This window comes from Anomalospiza imberbis, chromosome Z, assembly GCF_031753505.1.
Source record: "Anomalospiza imberbis isolate Cuckoo-Finch-1a 21T00152 chromosome Z, ASM3175350v1, whole genome shotgun sequence".
NCBI lineage: Eukaryota > Metazoa > Chordata > Aves > Passeriformes > Viduidae > Anomalospiza > Anomalospiza imberbis.
The window spans coordinates 16,715,484-16,742,980 of record NC_089721.1 but is presented as its reverse complement, the minus strand read 5'-3'; the positions used below and the strand labels follow the sequence as shown (position 1 = coordinate 16,742,980).

Sequence of the window (27,497 nt, the reverse complement as noted above, 5' to 3'; positions counted from 1 at the left end):
TCCCAAGAAGTTGGATACTATTGGGAGTTAAGGTCTTTTTTCTTACAACCTCTTTTCTATCGAAATAGAACATTTGTGCTTTCTATGTGCTGTTACTTTCAGAAGCATGTAACTTCTGAACAGATGTATCTATATGTTGGTGTAGCAAAAGAAGAATGTAAGTGTGGATGATGAAAATTTGAGATTAATTGCTAGAAGTTCGAAGCTTCCTAGAGCATTCGAAGTAATTATTTGGGTGTTGTTTATATGTCTGGAAATGTTGTGCTTCAAGTAAAGTCAATAGATAAATACTTCTGGCTGAGGAGAAAGATAGGTATGCACATCTGTAAGTGAGTACACCAAATGGAAATACTGTTCCCATGCTGCTTGTCTGGAGGATTAGCATTAGCACAGTTATATGAAATCAAATAACCTTTTTGGTAATTTTTAAGCAATTATTCTTATATTAGCAAGAGCTGTCTAGATTAGAGAAGCTTGTGATCAGTCTGGAAGGTTTGATTTCAAAATGACAACACTGAGTGCTAAGACATTACTTTGTATAAATTAATTTGATTTTTGACTTGCTAGCTGTGAGAAAATTCTTAAGTATTCCAGAGAAATTGATTTACAGTTTTAAGAAGGTACCAGAAAGAACTCAATTATTGCAGGCAAATATTTGGTGCCTCTAATTAGGTATTTCAGTAATTTTAAACTTTGTACCTGTTTTGATTTTCTTTTTTTCAGTATATTTTTGTTCTGGTGGCTCTACTAAAAGTGCAAGGATAAGCCTCCTTTTAGAGGCAGAGGAATAAGTACAGTAGAGAAATTACATGCTTAGATGGTGAAAGGGATAGGGATGTCATTTGTACATAGAGATTTTTACAAAAATGTATTTCACAATATTCTGTTCATATAACATTACATAATATTTTCAAGTGCTTCTCTTAGAGGTGTCTGGTGTTTTTTGAGTCTCATAAATATTTCCAAGAAGGAAGTAAGCTTGGAGGAAGGAAGGAAGCTTAGAGATAAAATACGCTTAATTAGAAAGCAGTTACGGTTTGAGTAATCAAAATTCCTTGAGGATAGTTACAGCTTTTAGATGGCTTTAAGTACAGTCTGGCTTGTTATAAAACCTCAAGCAGCAGCTGCTTCGTGAAGCATCCCTGGTTCTGTCTGCCTGAGCTACGTGGATTCCTAGTGACAGACTACCTCTTGAAGCTGTAAGCACAGGTCTTCGGGTTTTTTTGAGGAATTTCTGGAAATTCATTTTCCCCCACTACCTTTGGTTTCTTGTGACTGATGTGATAATGAGCCTTAATAGACTGAGCACCTTCCTGTGGTGGTTGTGGTGTTATCTATACTTCCTGACTTCCAATCTGGCTTTGCTGGCAAGTACATGTTATTTTAGCTGTAGTTTCTGAAACTGACATTGTAACTTGTAGGTCACTTGGACAGGAATTGCGACTTCTCTGAAATGGAGAGATAACCCATTATATAATGACATATCCCCATGTTCATTTTGGGGCAGATATCATGATTTGTGAAATAAGATTAATTTTTAAGATTTATTTCCTGCTCAGAACAAGTATTTGTTTTGTGTGAAAGCCTGATACTTCTTCACAAACTATTGGTCACAGGTTTATCTTAAAACTCAATACTTGCTACTTTGTACAAATAAGGTTTGATTTTAGGGTTGTTATTAGCTTTTCAGAGACACTGCATGAAGCATCAATTTATGGATCAGGCATAAAGGCTTAGTGCTTTCCTTTCAAAATGGCTGCAGGATGTGAAGAATAATAGAAACCCCATTTGATTTGGAGATTAAATGGGATGATCTCATGGCATGTGAGTTTTTTATGTCTGTCTTCACAGAAATTATCAGAGCATTTTAACAGTTTTTTTCCTCTTCAAGGTAATTTATTTTCTGTGAGTTAAGGACCGTCACCAGCAGCACTCTAAATTGACCATGTTGGTTTTACTCAGTAGTATTTTGGTCTTTTGCCACTAAACCATGAGAACAACATGGAAAACTTCTAAAAAACTTCTAAAGTCAGTTTCTGTCTCCCTTGCCTCTTCACTTAGTGATCCACAAACACTGCACAGTATAAAGTGTTCATTTGGCTCTTTGGTTTTGTTTGTTTTTAATAGAAAGCATATGAACTGACCGGCTCTTTCAGTGTTCATTCTGCATTTTGTTCAGCTTTCACCTTAGATAGATATAGATAGATATATATAGAGAGAGAGATAGAGGTAGATAGATAGATATAGATATATACGCCATACCAGTCAGTAAAACATAAAACTTGGGTTAAGCTGTGCATAGTGACTGAAAGAAATTGAGTTTTCTGTTGTCTAGACAAACAGCTTAGTCTGACTTAAAATCGTGAATGGTGAACAATTAGTGTTTAGCATTACTGTTGAATGATGACACTATTTTTAAGGTTTGGTGTGGATTATATGCAGGGTTTCTGCACTGTCTTTGCTTGGGCATTTTTACACACTCAGATAAGAAAGCACCAGTTTGCATAGAAGTATTTTACTTATTCTAATATGAAGTATGGCTCCTTGTTTTGTTAGTTTTAAGTCTCACCATTTATTTTGGTTTTTTCTTTTCCTTTATGGTTTTCATGTAGGCAGGATGGATGGAAGTGTCTAGTAACTCTGGATCTTTCCCCTAGAACTAAATTTCAATTAAGAATCAGGCTTGTAAAAGCCAGAGACACTAATGTTTTTAAAAATAGCACACATTAGAAGGGATTGTAATAGCCCCTTTGTGGGTTTAGAGGTGTGTTGTTTCAGTCTTCTTCAAACTGCATTGATCAGCGGGGGGCGGGAGTAAGTAGCATACATCAGAACAGCCGAAAGCAGATATATGCTGAATTGTGGCATGGCTTTGACACAATAGTTTCAGCTACTTGGTTCCTATACTGGAGGTGGGAGGCTTTCCACTTAACTCTCCTCTGCAGGTGATGGAGCATGAAACTCCATTCTCTTGCCTTTCAGGAGCTGACTGCAGTAGAATCGAGTAGTATGATTTGTGGAGGGCTTATCTGCTCCCTCAAAACAATTGCTAAACTTTCCAAAGTGCAAAGTCGTAGAGATTTGAACTTCAGTCTCTTACATTTGCATGAATCTGCTTGGAACGACTGAAATGCTGTTTTTCAAGTTTGGAGGACAATTGAATATAGAAATGGCATTTATATGAGAAGATAGTTTAATTAAATAATTAATTTAATAAATTCTAATTTTTATTAAAATTTAATTTTAATTTCCAGTGAAAAAATCATACTTTAGGACAAAATGTGATAATTATGTATTACTGTTTACTTATTAAGCTGGCTATTGCTTTTTATTTATTTTTTCAGTTGCTTTGCAGTGTGTTTTTAATAGGCTGAGCCATACTGTATAACTGCTGGTGTGAAAATCAGTGAATAGTTTTGTGGAAATATTGTTTGAATTCAATAAATAATGACCCAAAAGAAAACCAGTAACTTTGTAATGATGTAATAGCTTAGGTGACCCTGCCGTTATTCTAAGGTGGCATGAATCATGATGGCAAGTGGGAGAGAAATTAAACGTTATAAAAACTTTCCTTTTTACATCTATTTCATTCTTTCCCCTTCAGTGTGAAAGGTGCTTCTGCTGTTGTTTTGCAGCTTTTGGCGATTAGCAGTGAAGCAGAGCTCCTGCTTCTTTCCACCTAGCTTGTCGTTGCCCTCAGGCTTCTGATGAATTTCAGATTTCTGCAACACAAATTGTTCTGATTAAATAATTTAAATTAATCTTGCTTGAAATAACAGATCCAGAGGTCTATCTGTAGTAGAGCTCAATAGGCTTTGGTTAACAAGCAGTATTCTGGTAAGTGTTAGCACAAGTCTAGTCATTACAGTAGATCCCTATTTGCTGTTTTTAGTTGGTGATTTAAACTAAAAGAGAATATTGTTTTAAATTTGGTTGTAGTCACCATGGAAATTTATAAAAAAAATTTTTAACTAGTTGTTTTTTTTTTTTTAATGCAGAAATTCATGTGTGAGTAAAAACCTTATTTTTCAGGTATTGGACACTTTGCTTCCAAAATAAGCAAGAATCAATTGATATAGTTATTTCACTGTACTTGTGTAATAAATATCCAAATACACATTGCATTTAAAGCAGTATAGTGGTTCTTACATCCAGCCCAGTGAGAGTACTTAAGTAGAACACAGAAAATATTTATAGCTTTTTGGTTCTCAAAGCCATATAGCTACAGTTAATGACAAACAACTTGTTATTTAGTCAAAAATGAACTAACAAACTTCCAGTGACAAACAAATGTTTGTTAATATATTTTTCAAGTTTTTCAATCAGCAATGCTTATACTGTAAAGTTTCTATATAAGAAATTTTGGTGGGCTTCAAGTAATGAGCTCACAATTATAGCAGCAAATAAAGATACTGCTGGGTCATTCTGAAAGACATCTAGGTTGGCAAACCCTACAAAGACTGCTATAAAATTTTGAGATCTACTTTCATTTAGTTGTTCCTGTGAGTAGAGATTTTCTTTACATTACACTTTGTATCTTGATTTGTAAAGAAAAAATGGCTTAGTTGTGTTGATGTTTAAGAAATGAGGTTCTGGCTTGGGGGTGATCCATACTTAAATATGTGTCTAGTTTTACTTATATATATATGTGAAATACCTTGTGTCTGCCACTATTATGAAGTAAGTTACATGCAGTCAAAGCAAAGGGATGTTTGCTGTCATAAATTGCAGTTTCTTCTGATAATAGTAAGTGTAACTTATTTATTTTCCTGTCTAGGCAATACTGTGGAATTCTGTTAAAATTTTTAGCAAGTTTCCTTTTATGGGGTAAAGCTCAGAATACTAGTTTCCGAAGAAGTTCTGTCAGGTTAGTGGAAAATAAAACTTCAGAAACAATGTTACTGTAGGCCATCTCACCTCAAATCTTAGCAAACCTAAAGAGCCTATGTTTACTTTCTAGGTGTAAGTATAGTATGAAGTCTGCTTATAGAAATCGGCTTGTGAACTAAATGCCTTATTTCACTAAGCCAATCTACCGGTTCCTGTAAAGATGCGTAAAAGTAGCTAAAAAATAATAATACAGCTCATATGCTCAGTAGAGAATTGTCACTTGCTTTTGGTAGTTTAGGGCTGCTTTAAAACTGTAAGTTGAGAAAACCAGAACACATTTATTGGCTTCATAACAATGGGGTTGGAAGCTATAGTGTGAATGCTTCAGTATCTCTAAATGTTTTCTAGAAATGTCGAAACTTGAGAATGAGTCGGCTCTGTTGCAATACAGAAATAAATACAGTGTTATATAATATACTCCAGCCTTTGGGGAATTGCAAGCTCCCTTGTAAAGTTTTGAAGAATTAATCAGTACTTTTTCTATAGTAGACAGCAGTTCTTGATATGGAAGCATTGTGCTTCGTAATTCCTGAGTGCATTTTAAGTCACTCTTGTGAAAGAGACACGTGGTTTTGTGGTGAGTTGTTCTGAACCTTGTCTGAAGATTTTGTATCGGTGCCCTTGAAAGTTAGGTATGTATGAAAGCCATTATCAGATTCATAGGGTTATATTTTAAAACCTGAACCACGCTGTTACACCCTGTATTCTAACTGAACCTCCTACAGCGTTACCAGTGAAGTTTCATTTCATAAACAGTGTGAAAACCTAAAGTTGATACATTTCTTAAACTTGTAATTAAATCAGCTTTAAACAGCCTCAGTTTTTTTAAGTAAACATTTGATTTTGTTTTAGCAGTGAGGAAAATGGAAACAATTTGCCCATTCTAACGTGAGAAGATACAAACACTTCCAGGAAAATAAATATGTATATGGGAAAAATTATCTTAGAGCAAATACAAATCTGATTTTGACATTGATCTTAAGAGTAATAGTTTAAATTCAAAAATATATATCTTTCTCTTGTTACAGAAATTCTGTGCAGCATGTTTTCTAGGTGGAACTGGGTGGCCTGTGGCTTCTATCTGGTGTTGAATATTTGTTCTCCTGACGGTAAGAGTTCTAGGTCTGAAATACAAGAGGATATAGAACTAGTTACATTGAATGTTTGGAGCACCTGCTTGCTTTTTGTCTAGATACTTGTTGGATGGGGACAGAAAGTAAGGTGTGTTAGGATAGACATACCTAGTCTTCTAACACTGGTTTACCACAGCACAGGTGCACACTTACCCCAGTTTTCCTGTGGTAACTTTATTAATAGAAAATACTTTTTTATCAAAAGAGTAACCTCAAGTATAACAACTTCCTCCTTCAGAAGATATAAACATGCACCCCTTGACTCTCCTGTCTCTCTTATGTGCCTCTATTTATTAATAGAGCTTTCCTAGCTTGGTGAAATGCTTTTGCAAAGCCTAAAGAACTCTGTGCTGGTTTTTGCCCTTAAATCGTCATTGTGGTCTACTAATGCATTTCAGTTTTATTATTGTCAGGTATCTACTTAACTTGCAGTTTAGACACATGTAGTGTTTTTAACGTTGCACTAGTGATATATCAGCAATATTGGTTAGGGTATGTTGTGTAGTTCTTAATAAATGTGAAATTTGTTTTCTTTTTAGCTTCAGGTGGACTTGTGCAGTCATGTGGTCACATCATCCCGGAGTCACCTGTACTGGCCCTTGGTTCCAATTTCACAGCATTATGCATTCTGAATGAGAGTTGTCTTGATTTTGGCAATATCTATGCCAGCCAGATTATCTGGAAGATTAAAAATAGACTGGTACCTAAAGAACAGTATCGTGAAATAAACAGAACAGTTTCCAGTGTCACATTCAATGACACTTCATCACTTGCTACTCCTCTGACATGCAACATTTTAGCAGATGGGCAGATTGAACAGAACATTTATGGAATTACAGTTACAGTAGGCTGTGAGTACCATTTTTTTACATTTTATTCTGGTCTTAAGAAAATTGTTTCTGAGAAATGGGAAAATGCAAAAAATAGAAAGTGTGCATATCTTTAGGCACTTAATTTGTATTCCCTCAGTTCCTGGATAATTGAGTAAAAATATTGTCAAATTACATGCCACCACAGCTGCTCAATATGCACTGAAGAAAGTTTTCTAAAAGGTAGAAAATACTCTGGAGTATTACAGTGTTGAAATAGGAAAAAAAATGAACAATAAAAAGTGGCAGATTTGAATTACTGAATAAAGATGTGGATTTAACTGAAATAGGAAATAGGAAATTAACTTTTCCTTACTTCTTGATTCTGTATCAGAATTGGAGGAAATACTTTTAGGTGACATGTTCTGGTTTCATATTAACATTTTGAAAATGTTTTCTTCATTAATGGACTGAGAAACATTAATGGACTGAGAACATCTGTATCACTAAAGCTAACGTGAATTGTCTTAAGGAGGGAACATATTATTTGGATTCCTTTACCTCTGTACTGAAGAAAAGACTTTTAACTACTTATAGACTTCATTTATTCTAGAATGATAGCACTTGCATTGTTCAGAACAAGTGCTTTTAGACAAGACTGTCTTGAGACAGTCACATGAATAAATGCTACTTCTTAATTATTTGGTCTTGCTAGTAGGCCAAGTGTTGTAGTGTCCTGAGTATCACATGATATGACTGATGAATTATGTTGTCTCCTAGTGATGGCAAACAGTACTGCACTTGTGAATAATATGCATGCCAAAGGCCTGCTTGAGTTCACAATTCAAAATTATATGCTTCTAACATGACTTACAAAATGCTATCACAATAAAATAATGCTTTCCATTTCAATTTCTGAGGAGTAAATATTCTACCAGAAAATATAAAATAAAAAAATATTTTTAAAAGGTAAAATACCTGGAAAGGTGAGGACAGATAAATTAACATTATAAACGTAAGGACAATACAGATGACATTCCGCATTTATAATTTATGTTACAAGTCTTGAGATGCATTTTTCTTTAAAGCTGTTGTGTTTTGATACTGTAATAATGTCAATTAAAGAAAACAAAATAATGAGGCTAGCAACAGGTTTGAGAAGAATACAATTATTCAGGAAGAAAGCAGTAAGGTTCATAAGGTTGTTCTATTGAAACTAGCACTCTGCTTGCAAGCAAATAAAATTCTCTAAGTACATTATACTGTTGTAAATAGTGATAATATAGGAGGTAGAAACAAACTCATAATTTGAGTTTAAGAGGGAAAGAAAATAGTTTTGCTGCCTGAAGAAGTTCCTTATATACTACAGTGCATGCATGAAGATCCCTAAGCTTTCTGGGATGGGTTTGCAGCTCAGGCTTCTTCCAAATCCTCAGCTGGGGGATGACAGACCTATCAAATTGCTTATAGAGCTCACGTTACTGGCAAAGTCACTATGTGCCAATTCAGTAGAGGTTATTAATTTATTTTTCATCTGTGTGAATTAAAATATATTTAGACAAGAGATGGTTAATACTAGATTTTGTGCATCAGAATGAAAAGTCTTTGTTGTTCCTTACTAGCAGTTACTTAATCCTTATACAGCCTACTGTTTGTCAAAGCAGCTATTTAAGCTTCTTTGCTTTAATTGCAGGATGGTATCCAGCACTTTTTGCCACATCCTTTAGAGAAAAATTAATTAAATACTTCTAATGTTCACAGAAATCACTCTAGTGGGACACTTGAAAGGATTCTTGCTGGATTTAAATGTGTGTATAGATTAATTGTTGCTAACTCTGTACAGTGGCTCCAGAGAAGCCCAAGAACTTGAGTTGCATTGTGCATCAGGTATCAAGATTCACATATGTTATGACTTGCACCTGGAACCCTGGAAGGCATACATTCCTGGATACTCAGTTCAGGTTGAGATACAGCTGGTAAGTAGTGCTCTACAGAATATCTAAATAATTCTGAAAAATATTTTTATGCTAAACCAACAGTCCTTGAAATTCCTGATTCTTTGCAAAAGTTCTTAATGTAAGTCTAGTTTTCTGAAACTTTGCTGTCTGTCTGGTATGAGGGGGAAGGGAAGAGTTAAAGAAGTTGGCATTCAAGTAATTCTAAGTCAGATGTGAAGTTTTGTTGCTGAACTTGTTTTGGAATAACAGTAATCTGAACTTGGTTTGGAACAACAATAATCTTGTATTTTTCTATTCTTCAAATACATGATTAGTGTGGCTTGAGTACAATATATCTCATAATAGGGGGCTATACCCAAACTCCTACACTTTTCTGGGTTGACAGTTCTATCCCATTCTAAACAAGCAGAAGATGTCTCTGCTCAGTGCAGGAGAATCAAACTATGTGACTTTTAAAGGTCTGTTTCAATCCAAATCATTCTATGATTCTAAGTAGAGAAACTAACATAAAATGACTGACTTTTGTAAAAAGTTATTCTCTATCTGCACTTCATAGTAACTGTGGACAAACACTATTCTGAGTTAATCCTAACATGAAAGCTTCAGCAAAGTATTTCTCCTGTGAAAGCAAATTAAGTTACTTTCCAAATTCTTTAGATGGCCTCTCGTAAAATGGAGTTTTTTAGATGGCCTCTCAGTTTAAAATGGAGTGAACAGGATTGTTGCATTCCTCTGGAAACAGGAATGATTGCCGACAGCTTTTCAGCTACCCTATTCTGCTGAAGTGTTTTGGTAAGGAGTGTAGTAGAAAATATGCACAGATACAAAATGTTAATGCTTTGCAAATTTCCTGATGCCCTCAGAACTATCTAGTGTTAGTGTAGCAGAAGATGGTGAACAGAAATTGTATTGCACCTCTAATACTGTAGTCTTGAAAGGTATGCAGGTAGCACTGACTACATTTTCTAATGCATTCTACTTACTGGTCATATTGCTTTTGATTAATTGTATCAGTTCTTGTTCTTTTCTTTTTTAAGCCAAGTCAGGTTTTTATAGAAATTTATTTACAGTGCTGTAGCTTGTGCTTTTGAAGAGATGTGAGTGGAAGTCAAGATATTTTGTTTTGGTTTCAATTCCAATGCAATTATGCATTTGTGGCTGAACAAGCCATTCCCACTTTTTCTTCCCCTCCCTCTGCTTACAAAATTAAGGTGGAGAGGAAACATACAAGATAAACTGATTGCTCACGCTGAGCTACTTTAAAATATTCTCTAAAGGAAACCAAACGTACTGCTTTGAATCTTGTTTTTTCTTTCTCTTTTATTTAGGCCAGAAGAGATCTTTCCTGACTGTATACCAAAAGATGTAAACAATTCTTGCACCATTACTGATATTCAGTTCTTTGTTAATACGGAGATCTGGGTGGAAGCAACAAATGCACTTGGGAAGGCTGAATCTGATCATCTTGTTGTTGATCCCATTGACATTGGTAACTAAAAGCTTTAATAGAACATTACTGCTGCTTCTGTGTATATTGCTGAACTGATGTTAACATTTCTTCACTATAAAAATGATCACTACATAAGTGTTGTTGACTAGAGCTTGAACTGTGCTGGGCAAAGGTAGGGATGGTGAGAAATTTCTTCACAATTCAGATAGCAAGTTTGTGTTGAGTAGTCCTATTTAGAAGATAGTGTAAAGTAGCAGCCATTTTGGGTCCTGAAAGACTTTAATAGTAGTGCTGCAATATAGTGTGCCAGCTTCTAAGGGCATGGTAAAGTACAGCTGTGGAGTTAACTTTAACTTCTTCTCTTTTAGTTAAACCACTGTCTCCACAGAATGTATCACTCACCTCAGGAATACTGCCTACTGTTCTGCAGCTTTGCTGGGAGAATTGGATTTCAGATGCTGTGATGATGCTGAAATTCAATATTCGCTACAGAATTGTTGGCGACACAAACTGGATGGAGGTAATACCACTAATGTCCCTTGCCATGATTCTGCTGTATTCCAGCCATCTGTCAAACTGGAGTTCCCCCTGTTGCACTTCAGGGCATTCAGTTTCATTTCATTATGTCTTCAACGGCCACCCAAGGAAGTTTATCTGGCCTGTTCATGGAGGTATTTTTTGGCATAGTCTGAGTATGGTGACCTTTTCATATCTTCATGCACTTTTCTGCTGTCCTCCCTGTCACAGTGCAGTATGTTTATTTTAAATTTTATTTTGCACAATGTATAAAACATTAATGAATTTCCATCTTCCCATGCATGTGCAAAATGAGTGATCTAAATGTCATTCAAAGATTGGGTAAATACTGTATCATGCTGGAATGCTTTTTAGAACTTACTCTACCTCCAGTTGGGCTACAAAAGGTCCAGGCAGGGCCACAGGCTGGGTCAGAGTGGCTGGAAAGCTGCCCAGTGGAAAAGGACCTGGCAGTGCTGGTGATGGCAGCTGAACATAAGCTGCCAGTGTGTGCCCAGGTGGCCAAGAAATCCAATGGCATCCTGGCCTGGATCAGCAATAGTGTGGCCAGCAGGAGCAGTGATTTATCCACCTGTATTTGTCACTGGTGAAGCCACAACTTGATTCCTGCCCTGTATAAATGCCTCAAGTGTGAGGCAGTCAAGAACTGGAAAAGTGTAATGAGTCAGCCTTACCTGCAATGTACTGTGATATGTTCCTGTTATCAAGAGCTGTGGGTTGTTTTTTTTTTTTTCCTTTATAAATCAATCTTTATACATCAATCTGTTGACATATTTTTAATAGCTCTTCAATTTTTCCTTACTTTAAGCCTTCTCTCAGAGCAGTAGTACTCCAACAAAGTTCCAAATGTATTCTCGGTTCTGTGAGTTCTTGGAAGGAAGACTGCTTTTGATTTTACCAAAATATTATTTTGGAGCAGGTAGCCTAACACAGCTCCTTGTGACTAATGTGGCTTTAGATGCAGAAGCTATTTATTAAGGTCACCTGTATTGATATTTTAAAAGCACTGGTCTGTACAATCTAGTTCTGCAACTCCAGGATGGTGTATATGTTGTCCTGATAGAACAATAGGACAAGTTCTTCTGACTTGTCTTGCCCTTTTAACATATGAAAACAAATGAAATAGTAGCTTTTAAGTGATCTGAACTTGCTTAGCTGTGGTAAAATTGGACTATTTTGATAATTCTTTACCCTCAGGATTAACCTTAAGTATCCTGCATTTGTGTTTAATCCGTAGTCATTCCTGCCAGGGGTCCTCACTGTAAAAAGCCCTTAGTTGCAAGTGGAATAATGTGAAGAGTCCGTGTGTTAACTACTTGTGTCCAATATCTACTCCACCCTGCTTCCCTACATACATACTAAGAATACTTTTCTGGCATTTGGTTGCTCACCTAAGATAAATCAAAGACCATATGAAAATAACTTATTAACAAAACTATAAACTACTCTAAAACTATTTTCAATTTTACTCAAGAAGTACTGTTCTGAATCAGTGGAAGCAATGATCCTGGACTTTTAACTTCTAGTAACCAGTAATTTTGCAATCAATAATCAAGCAGGTCACCTAGCAAAGTTCTGAATTGTGAGGCAGGGTACTACAGATCAGTAAGCAGCAGAATTGTGTGGGAAGGAAGGAGAGAGATGTAAGCTAATTTTCAAAAGAAAGATAATGAAATTGTCCTGAAGTAGCTGCCTAACTGTTCTAGTGTATGTATGTTCTTCTCCCTGGTAAAGACACACAACTCTGACTGAACCTTTACCAGACAATGTTTGAAAATTTAAGTTTTTGGAAATGAGAGGGAAGGAAAACTTGTTTGTGTTATGTGTGTGTGGTGGAGAGCCTTCTGGATGACCACTGAAGTAGCACAGAACTCAGTTTTACAGTATTTTGAACACTTTTAAAAATTTTGGTCATATTTGCAGGTTCCTTCTGAAGATACAGCTTCCACAAGAACTTCATTCAGTGTTCAAGGTCTCAGACCCTACACAGAGTATGCCTTTTCCATTCGTTGCATGAAGGAAGATGGAGTGGGCTACTGGAGTGACTGGAGTGAAGAAAAGACTGGGATGACCATTGAAGATCGTAAGTAGTGTATAAAAGTAGGTCACTGACTTCTCAAGTATGTGAGTGCTCTGCAGTTTGGCAATGGCCAGCTGAAATGGTGTATCCTTGCTTGACCTGCTTGCTTGTGTAAGCAACAAAGCTCTCCTGAGTTACTTTCAGCGCTGACTGACTAGACCCATGAATTCCAAGGAGCATTAAGAATAGCTTCCTGTTAAGCTACTCTTGAGGTACTCCCCGAAAACAGCTAGAACAGCAGCAGGTATTCTCAAAGTCTTCTGGAAGAAATCTAGGCTTTATGCTTGGCTTTTTATTCTGAAGGTTATTATCTGTAACAGAAGTTATCCTGCCTAGAAGAGGTTTTCTTAGTAGACCAACTGCCTTAGTTTATGAACAACTTGATGTTTAGGAGGCTAGTAAAAGTTTTAGGTGGACAATCATCAACAGTTAAGAAACAGAAGATCTTAGTCATACAGGATGCATCGATTTCTTCACAAACTTAATAAAGCAATGATATAAAATAATGTGCATGTGGTAAGTGTAGCCTTTTATGCACTAAAGCATCCAAATAACACATCTTTTAAGTTTCAACAAAGTATTCATTTTCATTTCTTTTTCACTTTGGTAACCTGCAAGGTTGGCTTTGTTTCTGGCTTATGTTGATGCTACCCCGTGGAGAACCAGTGTTGTGTACTTGATGCTCAGCAGAGACTCTATTCTTACATTCAATTGCTATAAATAATTTGTTACAGCTATTTAGCTTCAGTGTCAAGCTGATTGGTGTTTTTCTAGTTTTTAAATGTGCTTTAGCTTTTCCTGCATGTGCCTTTATAATCTTGTTTCTGTAATATCCTGTATGTCCCATCGTATCTTCCAAGGCATGTCTTTTCTGAGCAGTCTGTTCACTGCAGAGTTTCAGTGCACATCAAGTTAAACCAATACAAGTTCCATTATTAAAACAGATTGGAAATCCTTTTTTTATCCTGATTGAATTCATTTGTCATCTTAGATAAGAAATAAGAGGGATTACTGTAGTTTTTGTTTAAAACAAGTAGAATTTGTATCTGTGATTGCATTGCTTCAGTTCTGTGCAAAATTTACTTTCTCTGGGGGAGATACTATAAAATATATCAATATTCTAGTTCCTGCTTTTCAACTCCTAATGACAGTATGGCTTTATTTTCTGTGTTTCCTGTCTCAGGCTGAGCAATGATGATTTCAGGACTGCCTGCCTATTTAGATTGCATTGCTGCTGTGCTGTGGTGACTGGCTTTGCAAAAATACTGCTAATATTAAGTAGCCATGTCTTACTTTAGCCTAAGAACAAAAGTTTTACAGTAGCAAATGAACATCAGGCAGGTCATGTTAGGTTCATGATCTCTATTAGGCAAGATGTACAATTGCTTCTCTTTAATGTGAATCAAATTCACTCACTCAGATGAGTAAAAGAGCTCCCTTTGCCTCAATTCATAGTTCTCCTCTCACAATGTAAAGCATAGAAGATGAGATGCATGCTGTACACTTGGTACTGAGGGGTGTTTGAGGTTAAAAGCCAAAACCTCATAATACACTAAATGCTATGAAGGAATTCTGAGAAAAAAATAGTCTTAAAAGATTCAACATGTAATTCATTTTGAGATCAGCTTTCTCTTAGGGCGAAGACCCTCACAAAAGATTGGCCACCTTTTATTGCTTTGTGCAGCATAGTATTGGTTGGTTCATTTTACTTTGAAATGGAATTTGTTATGGAAGCACCACATTTTCATAGTACAGATGCCAAAATGTGCTGTAGTATTGTACATAAGTACTGCAGTTCTGTTATACTTTTAGAATTAAGGAGTCTTACCGCCAGGAGAAATTTGTCTCCTTGTTAACTCTTCTGCATTTTCCTTTTTTTGGGTAACTTGATATTGAGGGGAAGGAACAGTGTTGGATGCAGACTGTAGCAAGGTTTGCAGGGTCAGGTGTGCAGAGCTGTGCCTCTGAATGCAGGCTGCAGAGTGTAGGTGTGATCATGCCTCACTCAGCATTGTCAACTTTAGTCTAATCTTGCAGATGCCCACCATTGTGACTCATACTTCTGTTGATACTGTGCACTTAAAGCAGAACTGGTGTCTTGCTCATCTCTTCAGGAAATTTTCCACTTAATATGCCAAGCATCATTTTCCTTGAGAAAACAATAAATGCTTTTTGATATGCTTTTTTTTTTAAAGAAAGCAAGCATATAATGGTAATCAAAGGATGAATTCAAAAAGATTAAATAAAAATTATTCTACTCTCAAGCATTGTTTGTTTCATCAGAACCCTCTAAAGGACCACCCATATGGAGGATCATTGATACATCTCACTCACCGGGTTTCTGGACTGTGCATCTATTATGGAAGGTAAAGCGAATTGAAAAAATTGAGCATTTTTTAAAAACATGAGTTTTTAAGTGGAAAAATCTTCCCAATAGCCTTGAGAGATGACTGGGATAAGTATAGGGTTTTTTGATATGAGAAGTGACTTTAGTATTCTTATGATAATAGTTATGAAAAATTAAATGTACAGATGTAAAGGCCATCATTTAACTGACACTCATCTGTGACCTAAAATGCACAGAATATACTCTTATTCCTCATTTGTTGTCCTTCTGTGGATTTGAAACTGCCACTTGAATAAAGCATAGCTTCATGTAGTATCTTCTATAAGCTAAAATGTGGCAACACTGTCTGGACAGTGAAACTCCATCTGCAAAATCCATTAAGTCTTGAGATACTGCAGAGTACAAGGTTATTAAGGTTATTGAAAACAGCACTGTGCATCTGTGTGCAGTAAGGCTGCTGTGTCCAACTGGATGATTGTTCCAGCTGAGAAGGGAAATGTGATTATGGTCCCCATACATAATCACTCCCCAAACCCTGCTTTCTTTTGGTCCATGAACTGTGTCATATTTGTCGTATTAACACAACAAAAGGTGTGAGATCCCTTTTATGTCATTGTGTTGTAAAGTCACATAAACTGGAGGTTTTATCAACAAGTTCTGCAATCCTTACAGAATAGCTTTTATTAAATCACTAGGTATGATCAAAGAAAGAGTATTTAAACAAGAAATAGGCTTTGAAAGTGACTGCTTTATAGAAATATGCACAGATTATTTATGTTTTTCTTAAATGTACAGGTATTTGATCTATGGAACTTGCGCTGTTCTCATATTTTTTAATTGTACCATAGGGACAATAAGGTGCATCACATTTGTTCATTATCAGCTTAATCAATGATGTGTTTCTGACAGGCACTGAAGCCATTTGAAGCCAATGGAGTAATCTTGCAATATGAAGTGACTGTCAGAGATAAATCATCTCTTTCCAGTCCAGTGAAGAAATACAATGTTACCAGCACCAACCATACCTTACAGCTGCGAGAAGGAACTTATGAAGTGACTCTGGTTGCCCGTAACAGTGTTGGGGCATCTCCTCCATCAGTTTTACTTATCCCAGCAAGCAATTCAAAAGGTGAGTGTCCTGGTAATATCTCTGTCAAATCTGCATGGCCCTTTTTATAAGAAATCTTCAGTGTTTTAAAATAATACCTTTCATATGGGTACATAATTAAAGTATTACTGAATTGTCTACAGTCTTATGCCTTTTGTATATACTGCCACTTGTGTGCCAGGGAGCATGTGGATTTGTGTATTCAGTGTCATTTGAAGCTATATGTGTTGTTCTGATGGTTTTTGATTCTTAGAGCTTCTGTGTACTACATTCCTTGTTGTTTCTTTTCGTAGCATAGCAGGCATTTTTGTGTCTTTCTTTAAAATAAAATGAAAGGGTTAGTATATATTTACATATATAACATTCTGCCATTATTCCTCCTTTAATTTCCTGATCTCCTTCCCACTCCTTTCCTTGTTTGTCCCAGTCTTATTCTCCTACATTTTCAGTATCTTACCTGGTTGTTTTGTCATCTGCTTCCGCTATTTCCATACTGTTCATGTTCTTTTTTATGTTCTATTCATTATGCATTAATAGTAAGGACAGGCTGGTTTATCCTTATTTCCAGCCTTTTCTTAGACAATCCGAACACTACCCAGATAGGTAGCAAAAAAAATATGAATAGATGCAGGCAAACACCAAGGGAGAGCCACTGGTTCTAAAGCTATTAGATTAATTAGTTAAGGGTATAAATTCAAACAAAGTAGTATTGCAGACAGGAGGAAGTACTTAATAAGGTACACATATATGGTATATAAGCATATAATATGTATTACAGAATAAGCTAAGTTGGGAGGGATGCACAGGTATCTCAAAGTCTATCTGCTGGCCCTGCACAGGTCACCCCAAGAGTCACACTGTGTGCCTGAGAGCATTGTCCTACTGTGTCAAACACTACTTGAACTTGTGTCAGACTTGGTGCTGTGACCACTTCCTTGGGGAGCCACTTTCCAGGGCCCAACCACCTGTGGGTGAAGAACCTTATCCAGCCTAAACCTCCCCTGACACAACTTCAGGCCATTCCCTTGGATCCTGTCACTGGGCACTCAGAGAAGAGACCAGTGCCTGCCCTTCCTCTTCACAAGGAATTTGTAATTGCAATGAGGTCTCCCCTCAGTCTCCTCCAGGCTATACAGACCAAGTGACCTAAGCTGCTCCTCGTATGGCTTCTCCTCAAGGCCGTTCTCCATTTTTTTTACCCTCCTTTGGATGCTCTCAAATAGTCTAATAACTTGATTACACTATGGCACCCAAAAGTGCCCCCAGCACTCGAGGTGAGGCCACCCCAGAGCAGAGCAGAGCAGAGGACAATCCCGTCCCTTGCCCGCCTGGCAAAGCTGTCCCTGATGCCCCCAGGACACCCTTGGCCCTCCTGGCTGCCAGGGCACTGCTGGCTCATGTTCAGCTTGCCATGGACCAGAACCCCAGGGCCCTTTCCATGGCACTGCTGTCCAGCCTCATTCCCCAGTCTGTCTGTACATCCAGGGCTGCCCCATCCCAGGTGCAGAATCTGGCACCAGCCCTTGTTGAAGTTCATATGGTTGGTGATTGCCTGGCCCTCTACTTTGTCAGGGCCTCTCTGCAGGGCCTCCCTCCCTTTGAGGGAGTCAGCAGTTCCTCCCAGATTTGTATCACCCGGGAACATGCTTAGTGTCCCTTCTAGTCCTGAGTCATTATCAGACCACAGGGCTGATGATGGAGCCCTGGGGAATGCCCCTGGAACAGGTCCCAGGTCCCCAGTCTGATGTCACCCCATTCACTGTAACCCTTTGTGCCTGACCCTTGAGCCAGTTACTCCCCCATCACAGGATGTGTTTATCCAGCTCGGGGCTGGACACTATATATATGATTTACTTCAATATATTCACACTATACATAAAGTATAAGTACTTAGTAAAGTACTTAAGTGTAACTGTACACTTGTAAATTCCCATTCTAATTTTGATTTCTCTGTTGAAATAAAGTGTTTTTTCAGAAGAAAGAAACATAGTGTCTGTGTGAATAGAGAAGTTGAGTCTAACTTCCAGTTTTTAAATAGCCTGATACTGCTTTTGGATCTCTGATACAACGATCCATGTGTAAACCTCCAATTTTCAGAAAATGGCACCTACATTTACTTTGGTTCTGTCAAATAGCTACCATTACCCAAAAGTACCAACATTTGCCAGAACAGTTCCTATCATGAAAGAACTGTCAATATTGATCACTTTTTTCTTTCATTACAGCTCCTGTGAAGAATCTTAGAACATTACCTAAACATGACAAGTTGTGGGTAGGGTGGACTGCTCCTAACAGTTATGTTCTTAAATATGTGATCGAGTGGTGTCTGGTGTCCAGCAGCTCAGACTGCATCATAGAATGGCAGATTGCACTAGGAGATGTTCAAGGAATTGACTTAAAAGGTATTTAGCTCATAAATCTATATATAATTTGTAGGACACTCTAATAACCTGCTTAGTGTTCAGAAGATGAGAAACATCCTCACAGTGATTAGAATTTTATGGTAGAACAGGGGTTTAATGTTGAGGGTTTCAATTAGTTTATTGGGAGTGTATGGAAGTATTTGTATATTTCTGTCAAATATACAACTGTATCTGATCTTGGATTTTGAAATGTATATAATGTAACAAGAAGGGCTTTATCTCCATTTTGGTTTTAGTATTGTCATTCTCAGAAACCATTAAAATAGTGAAAAGGCTGAGTTCTTTCAAAATCAAATTCTTTGATTACTCAATTCAAACAATGGAACTTGATCAGCTTTATTCATTTGACATAATGATCAGTATCTGAAATCAATGAATTTGGGACTTAATGCTACAGATAAATAAAGGCTTTCTATTTAAAATAAATTTAAAAAAACCCCTGACTTCTGTGAAGTCTACTTCTTAAATTTTACATTTGAATGTGAACCATTCCTTTAGTTAATATTTTGAAGCAGTATTTTTCCTTTAGTTAATATTTTGGAGCTCTAGAAAATACTCAGCTGCATTAAGTACAAGTCCTAGTTAAACAGCAGGAACTCAGAAGCCTGTATCTGAAGTAAATGAGAAGGATAGTGAGCAATTTGACTGTCTGTGAAACAGTGCCTTTTAAATTCCTTTTTCTAGGTATATATTTATTTTTTATTCCTTTTATTAGGTATAAAGCCTTTCAAGTGTTACTTGATAACTGTGTACCCTCTGTATACTGATGGTCAGGGAAGTGGACAGTCTGTGAAGGCTTATCTTAAGCAAGATCGTAAGTATAAAATCATCACCTTGAAGCACATACACTGACCTTTTTGACAAAAAATGAAGAAATGTTTGCTTTAATGTAGACTATGTAATGAAGAATGGTTTAGTACTTGACATCATTGATCTTTTCCCATCTATTATTATCCATTCTGCTTTTTTACAGTGTTTGGGAACTAGACAGATGGCTGACTATGGCTGGTTCTTTGTTTTTCCAACCTTTATCAGATAATTAGACATGAATTTGTTATTTTAATGATATATTTATTATATATATCTTATATATTTGTTATTTATAATAGTGATATTTATATGCTGATTTATTTTAAATTTCAAGTGTAAAATCAAGACTTAACTTCATTTGAAGGTTTCCCACAACTTGCTGATTTTTCTTTTCGTATCTGTTTCTGAATGTTTCTTTTTTAAAACATCTTTTCATTTTTATGTTGTTTGAAAACAATACTTTCCAGATGAGTTAGTCAAACTATTCCATTGAAGTTTTTATGCTGTTACAGTTCAGTGCTTGTTAATATGTTACTTCTGTGAATGCAAGGTTGCCAAGCAGAAACTAATCTTCATCTCCCATTACAGGTCCTTCAAAAGGACCTACTGTTCAGACAAAAAAAGTAGGAAAAGCTGAAGCTGTTTTGACATGGAACCATCTCACAGTTGAGGAACAAAATGGATTTATCCGAAATTACACCATACTTTACAAAACTATTGATGGAAATGAAACAGGTACTAGAAAACAGAAATGTTTTGTGGTATTGAAGTGTTTCATCTGTCTCTTTCCTAATATTTGTTCCTGAAAAAATACACAGAATCAGTTATATCTGACAATCTGTTCTGAGAATGTAAAGCAGGTGTCTGAGCCACAATTGTCCTCCATACAGAACAGAAAGTCCCTAGTAAAGAATTCAGAACATTCAGTCTGTATATAGCAGGGTACTGAGTTTAGTTTCTGAAAGCTGATTTGTGAGTATTGTGCTCCCATATTGCAATCTAAATACAGAATGAAATGATGGTATATCAAGATGATGGCAGACCATTCAAGATATAGAAGGAGTTGACTGCATTTAATTATGATAAAACCTAAAGAAAAGGAACTGGGGAGGAGTTTTTTAATCCTTCTGGAGCTGTAGATCAGTATATTACTGATGTAAATCATCTTGTTTGAAGTACATCTTAGTACACACTACTACATTCAGTAGTGTGTATGCTTCTGCAGGCATACTACAGGCAGCTGGCACCGTCAAAACTTTAATACTTAGATTTGCTTAAATTGGAAGGGCCAGGTACTTATGTGCATACCTATGTCTTACTATTCCTTGCCTTGTTTTTTTTTTTTCTAGTCAGTACTAGCAGTTCCTCGTTAGCACTATGTATTTGGCTTACTAGACAGACTTTAAGCCTCAATTATACTACTAGTTTAGTTTGTAGGTGTATTCTGGGGGAAAAAACTTCACAGGAAATGAAATATAGAAGGAGACTAAATTCAGATACCTAAACGGAAACGAGTGAATCTCAGCATTTTTTGTACAAGTTTATAGTCTTTGACTGTTGTATTTTCTAGCTGCTATTAAAACTGTCTATTAAACTAGCTCTATTAAAACTGTCTTTCACATCTGAAGTCTTGATGTCTTCTGTTGCTATCTTTGTGGAGATGTAATTTTTTTGTAGAAAACTAGTATACATTTCTTCTTCTCTTTAGTTGTGACAGTGGATCCTTCCAAGACAGAGTATACCCTTTCCTCTTTAACCAGTGACACACTATATACTGTGCGGATGATGGCCTCCACAGATAATGGAAGCAGGACCGGTCCTGATTTCACATTTACTACACAAAAATTTGGTAAGGCTGAGTGGCAGAATTGGTAGAAGTAGGAATTAACGTTGCAACAGTACAGCAGGGCTGTGTGAAAGATGTGTTAGAAGGGGAAGGTGATTTTATTTTAAAGTTTCAGTTACAGTCACCTTGCAATGTTCATAATACCTGGGTGGTTTGTCTAGTGCTCTTTTACTAAGAGGTAGTTTAGTCAGAATTTTTCTGATTACATAGAGAACAAGATATACTCTGCAAACCTCATGAATTGCACTTTTTCTGTTATTTGGCATGCTGGTTTGGATGTGTTTTATGTGTTTTATACTTCAGGTTATAATGTTTTGCCCTGACTTTTAATGAGTCATTAGGATTTACCCAGTGCCCTTGTCTCTTTTTGTGTCCCGGGGCATCTATCCCTAATCAGAGTCTTTGTTTTAATCCTGATAAAGTGTGCTGAAGAAGCTGTAGAGATGTGTGCTTGTATCTTAATCTGCTGATGTAGGTACCGGTCAGCAAATGTCATTCTCAGAGCCCTTTCACATTCTTTCATATCACTATGAAAGTTTTCTGCAGTTCTTTACAGAGACTCATTTTGAATAGTTAAATTTATTGTATGTTCAGCTTTAGGGTGCTTCTTATGTGTAAGGGTAACAGCAACATTACTAACTGAATTTAATTGTGTAAGACACTTACTTAAATTTAATGGAGGCTTTTTTTCTGTACAGTGTTGCTCTTGCCTAAGCATTCTCCCAAGGTTTACTTAAGAATGTGTGTAACATTGGAAGGAATACATAACAATAATGCAAACTTTGGTGTTTGCAGGCAGAAGAGATCTTCATGTACAGAATAAACTGATGGATGAGTAGTGACATTGTTTACTTTTCTTATTTGACCATGACCCTGTTATGACAGCCACTGGGGCCACTGAAATACCTGGTCAGCAGATGAATTGGCAAAGATCTTACTGTCATACCTGCCCAAGCTACAAAATTATTTGCTCTGTCAGTACTACAGCTTCTAGATCGGCCCATAGGGTTTTTTTGATGCAAGGCACTGGATTGTCAAGGCAGAGCTTTTCATGTTTTCACCAGGAGACACTTTTCTTATAGTGAAAAGGTTCTTCTGAATGTGAAGCTTTAAGACTGAGCATTGAGATATTTCAGTTTCAGGTTCTCCTTAACCTTTTGGAAATAGGTACTGCTGCTGAGTTCCTTAAATGCCAAAGTGGGCTATAACTGCTTCTTTTCACCTCCTTCAGGAAAAGGAGAGATTGAAGCCATAGTTGTACCTGTGTGTCTAGCATTCCTGTTGATTGTGCTCCTTGGAGTTCTGTTTTGCTTCAACAAACGTGACCTGTAAGTACAAATGAACTCTTCCTCATATTTCTGAGCATAACAGAAATGTCAGTAATATATACTAACCCAGTTAAGTATTCTTCAGTTAGAGCAGAAAAAAAGTTAAAACCTGCATATATTGATTGGTTTTAAAAACTTCTGTATTTTCCATGAGAAACCAGGGCCTCTTCTGATACTAATTTCTTACTGTTAATTACACACATACACACATGTTCTATGGTTCAATACTGCAAGAAAATTAATGCTACTTTGCTGGACATAGTTAGGATTAGTTTTGTTAGGTTTTGATCAGGATAAACTATCTATGTTTCTTAGTCATCCTGTAAATGGAGTTTTGGTTCCTAGTTTGTGAAGATTTGGAAATCTCTTCCTTGTATTTGGTCTATTTAATTACAGCATTAACAAACGTGAAGCTTTATGACAAAATGAGGCAGACAACATGATCTCCAGTAACTCTGTCACTGTTTACTGACTGCTGGAAAGCAACCTGCCTCCTCCTGCTCCCCCACCCCAAAGCTCTTGTCTGTGGCATTAACCAAGATGCCATTGCTGCAGCATTTCCCCTGGCGAGGCATAGCACCTCTCCTATATCCCTGTCAAGTATCCTTTCTTTCTAATTAGAGACAGCATTTTATGCCCTTTTCCTTTTGACCTCCCTGCTGCTCCTAAAATTAGTTCTTAATGGACATCAGTCGGAAAGCCCATCTTGAATTGTTCTTAAGTTCTCCTTCAGAGAAGGAGGTTTGTTGGATCTGTTTATAAAGAGCAGGGTAGGTGCATCAGTTTCAAAGCTGCTTTGGTTGGGGAATCATGTATCAACAAAAGCTTCTGGTTTTAAGTAACAGTACATTCTTAAGAGTTAAAAAGCAAGTTTTTCTTCCAAATTTTTTTTTAATAGTGAAGTTAGCTTAGATTTTGACTTTTGGTATTCGTAGTTATATTAAAAATAAGCAGGATTGTATTTTCATACTGGCATGCATCATAAACTACCTAAGTAACAGAGTACCATACATTCTAGAGTGCTATAAATTTGAAAAATCTCTCACTGTTACCATTTGTTGTTTTGTGTTATATTGTTAGCTGCATGTAATGTGTGGAGGAGTTAAGTGCAGTGCTGTGTTTTGCTAAGTAGTACAGTCTCATAGAAAGATGAAAAGTAACCCAGACAGCATTACTATTTGGAATGCAAACTTTTTATGTGAGGGAGTGGTGTCTGGATTCTGCTGTAGTTGCTATGAACAGGGAATTTGAGGAGTGCATTTTGTGACTTTATTCCATTTTTAATCTTTTACAGAATTAAAAAACATATCTGGCCTATCGTACCTGATCCATCCAAGAGTAACATTGCTCAGTGGTCTCCTCAAGTTCCAGCTAAGGTAATACTCAGCTTTCTGCATCATGTATCTTCATAGTCTGCAAGGTTTCAGATAGAATAACCAGTGGGAGTCTTCTGTCTTTTAGCAGACATGGATTTCAAGGAAAAACCTGAATGTTAAGTTTCACTGATGTTGTGATACAATATGGTTAGAAGACTTAATTACATCTGTAGATTCAGCATTAGATTTACATGGCTCTTAGCACAAATTCACAATCTAGCATGGGCTTTAAAGTTGTGAGTTTCAGTTTACTAGTTGGAACGGTCAAGTACTCATTTCTTTGCTCATTCATGGGAAATCAGCATTAAGTAAACAATTCATGATTCCCGTTCTTAAAACCTTGAAGTGGCCTGTTTGCACACTTCAGTCATGAATGAGAGAGAAGACTATAAGCAGTTCCTCCTGAATGAGAAGATTACAGCAAAATTTATGCCACATGTGAGGTGAATTACCAGGCAAACTGTTCAACACTTCAACTGTGGCTAATTTCTTTGAAGAAATATTCTCATGCTGAGTACACTATTTGAAGTAATGTATGGTTCTCAGTATAGAATGTCCCTATGCTGCATAGCAAATGCTTCTATGTTTACACCTCTTAAGAATAATTAAAATGAGAGCAAAGACTTGCTCACACACCCATTCTGATTTTAGAACAGCTGCATAATTAAGACATTGTCTTGGGAACAAAGCTGTATCTTTCATTTTTTAACACATGCTTTGGAGATATTGCCAGACTTAGTAAAGAGAAAACTTACATGAAAAAATTCAAAGGCATTATGAATAAAAATTCATATATATTTATTGAGGCTTTTGATTTTTAACATAACCTTCCTCTTAGGCAACATACATCTCTTTCTTTCAGCATAACTTCAGTTCCAAAGATCAGATGTACCCAGAAGGCAGCTTTACAGATGTAAGCGTTGTAGAAATAGAAGCTGACGACAAGAAGTCTTTTTCAGAACAAGATCTAAAACCCTTTGACTTGCTTAAAAAAGAAAAAAGTACTTCAGAAGGGCACAGCAGTGGTATTGGAGGATCCTCGTGCATGTCTTCTCCTAGGCAAAGTGTCTCTGACAGCGATGAAGGTGAAACGACACAGAACACTTCAAGCACTGTACAGTATTCGACTGTAGTGCTTAATGGCTACAGAGACCAGACACCTGTACAAGTCTTTTCAAGGTCTGAGTCAACTCAGCCCCTGCTAGATTCAGAAGAGAGATCAGAGGATCATGCTGGAGGAGCTGACAGTACAGCACAGAGGCAGCAGTATTTCAGACAAAATGGTGGTCAGGATGAAACCAACACAGACAGGCCATGCTTTGAAAGAGCAAAGCAGATTACTCATGCCAATGAGGGAGATCTTGTTGGATTTGTTCAACTGCAGATCTCAGGTCAGAGTTCACAGCCATTGGGCCTTGGGATGGAAAAAAATACCCAGGAAGCTGCTGTATCAAATGTTTTACAGACATGTACTGAAGGACAAACTGTGAGACCTGAAACAGTGGAAGAAAATCCACTTTCAGTCGATGAAATGCCAAAAAGTTACCTCCCACAGACTGTGAGACAAGGGGGCTATATGCCTCAGTGAGAGAAAAGACTGGCTCTGTTTAGGCCTTCATTAGTGCCTGTTCACATCTTCCCCTGTGTTTCTGATAAAGTAAGCTAGGTATTTTTACCTTACTGCAGATAGAAAAACTGAAATTAAGCAAAGAGTAATTTGACAAAAATATAATAAGGACTGTTTTTTGGAAAATTTCCAGTCCAGACCTACTGGAGATTTACTTTTATGCACTACATAAAACCTTACATCTGGATAGCTGAACAAGCCTTTGTGCTACATTGGGTGTTTTGTATCTCTTCATAACAGAATTTCACGCGATCGAAAAGGTCAAGTTTTAAATATCCACATCAGCCAATAGACCTCCCAGAAGAAACACTTCGATGCGTGGCAGTGTACAAGCCTAAAAAGCCAGCTCTAGTTGCACAGTGCAGCTTTGTGCAAAAGTAAGACTGAAGCTCAGTATTCTGACATGGAAGAATACTTGTGATATACTTTTCAGTAACTTAATTGACTTACTGAATTTTGACTTGGCCCAGTGCCTCAATTTTCAGCTTACCAGACCTGCAAATCGTGTTCATCCCTATTTAAAACACATAAAAATTTAAACAGAACTTGCTATGTTGTACAAATAGGAAAACACCAAGATCACTTGAATCTGAATGCTACTATAGTAACTGATACTCTACCTGCATTTAGATATGTATACACATGAACTGTAATTTGGCCTAAAAAATGTGCCTTGCAACTTGACGCACAGCAATTCAGTCTCGTATTCAAAAGTTTGGAAATCAGGTGACAACACAGATCAGCAATTATTTAAAGGCTTTGTACCACAATCACTGTTGATTATCTAAAACTTCTGTGATCATATCTGCCTTTGTTTAATAAGTGCACCTTTGCTGTGTACAGCTCAAGTAATAAGCTGTCAGCTTTTACCATTTTACTGAATGCTCAGGAGAAAGGAAATATGACCTTCCTCCTGACAGACTGCAGCTATTAGTGTGCTGTAACCTCACTGCTAATACTGCAAGACATCCTTGAAACTGAAAACAGCCAAAGCATTGAAGTAATTGGTGCTCTTGGAACTAAAACCAAACTCTGTACTCTGAATTTGAACTTTGCTGGTAGTACGTCTCTATTAGCGATCATGAGCCACAAAACACACTTAAGTGATTGTTAAAATTCCTTACTTTTTTCTTAATGTCTCACTTTTTCCCTGCTCACACAGTATATATTTTTTTGAGGAAGCTACATTTCTTGGAAACTTCCTCTACCAGTGTTTAAACAAAAATTAAATTACAGGACAATAAGCCCCTTCTACAGTAATAACCAGAAATGTTATGGCACTCCTAAAGACTTCTTAAAATTAATTCTAAATCTAATATAGGCTAGTCAGCTTTCTAATCTGACACTAACAAAATGTATTTCAAAACACTAAATGCTGTTTTGTGAGACTAAAACAAGTGTTTTATTTCTCCTTCAGCAAAATAACTATGTATTTAAAACCACCTGAAACCTTTTGTGCTGTGACCTCTGGTACTGCTGTTCTGCAGAGCACTTGCTAAAAGCCCTTGAAAGGCCTGTGTCAGTATCATTTCATCTTCCCTTGTCTGCCAGCTTGTGTGGAAGGATGGGTGTACATGTAAATGTCCACGTGTCATTTGCTTTTGTTATGAAGAAATTAAGTGCAAGAGTAAATTTGTAAGATTACCCCTTGAAGTTCAGAATATTTAAAACAGATAAGGAATGCAGAGTCTTTAATAACATTTCAGTATTCCACAGTTCCTTTCTCCTGACAGTATTTTTCTGTATTTAGGCTTTTTTTTTTTTTTTTTTTAATT

The 27,497-nt window shown here is 36.8% G+C and overlaps 1 protein-coding gene across 2 annotated transcripts; it reads left to right on the top strand.

Moving 5' to 3' along the window:
* On the top strand, window positions 1–27,422 carry IL6ST (interleukin 6 cytokine family signal transducer). Of its 2 annotated transcripts, none has more exons than XM_068177276.1 (16): window positions 1–32; window positions 5,919–5,999; window positions 6,563–6,874; window positions 8,676–8,808; window positions 10,119–10,279; window positions 10,609–10,760; window positions 12,701–12,860; window positions 15,141–15,223; window positions 16,114–16,333; window positions 18,538–18,714; window positions 19,451–19,549; window positions 20,134–20,280; window positions 21,254–21,394; window positions 22,623–22,719; window positions 24,014–24,095; window positions 24,958–27,422. In XM_068177276.1, exons 2-16 carry the CDS (start codon window positions 5,933–5,935, stop codon window positions 25,681–25,683), a joined length of 2,757 nt encoding a protein of 918 aa, XP_068033377.1. In that variant the 5' UTR covers window positions 1–32; window positions 5,919–5,932; the 3' UTR covers window positions 25,684–27,422. The 2 variants fall into 2 exon arrangements, with proteins under 2 accessions (XP_068033377.1, XP_068033379.1); XM_068177278.1 differs by lacking the exon at window positions 1–32 and adding an exon at window positions 4,475–4,867.
* The last annotated feature ends 75 nt before the right edge of the window (window positions 27,423–27,497 follow it).

Bases quoted from the DNA above. Each gene is read 5' to 3' on its own strand.
- IL6ST (XM_068177276.1), top strand. From the start codon at position 5,933: ATGTTTTCTAGGTGGAACTGGGTGGCCTGTGGCTTCTATCTGGTGTTG. The intron at 21,395-22,622 runs GTAAGGCTGAGT...CACCTCCTTCAG, and splicing joins ATTTACTACACAAAAATTTG to GAAAAGGAGAGATTGAAGCC. The intron at 22,720-24,013 runs GTAAGTACAAAT...AATCTTTTACAG, and splicing joins TGCTTCAACAAACGTGACCT to AATTAAAAAACATATCTGGC.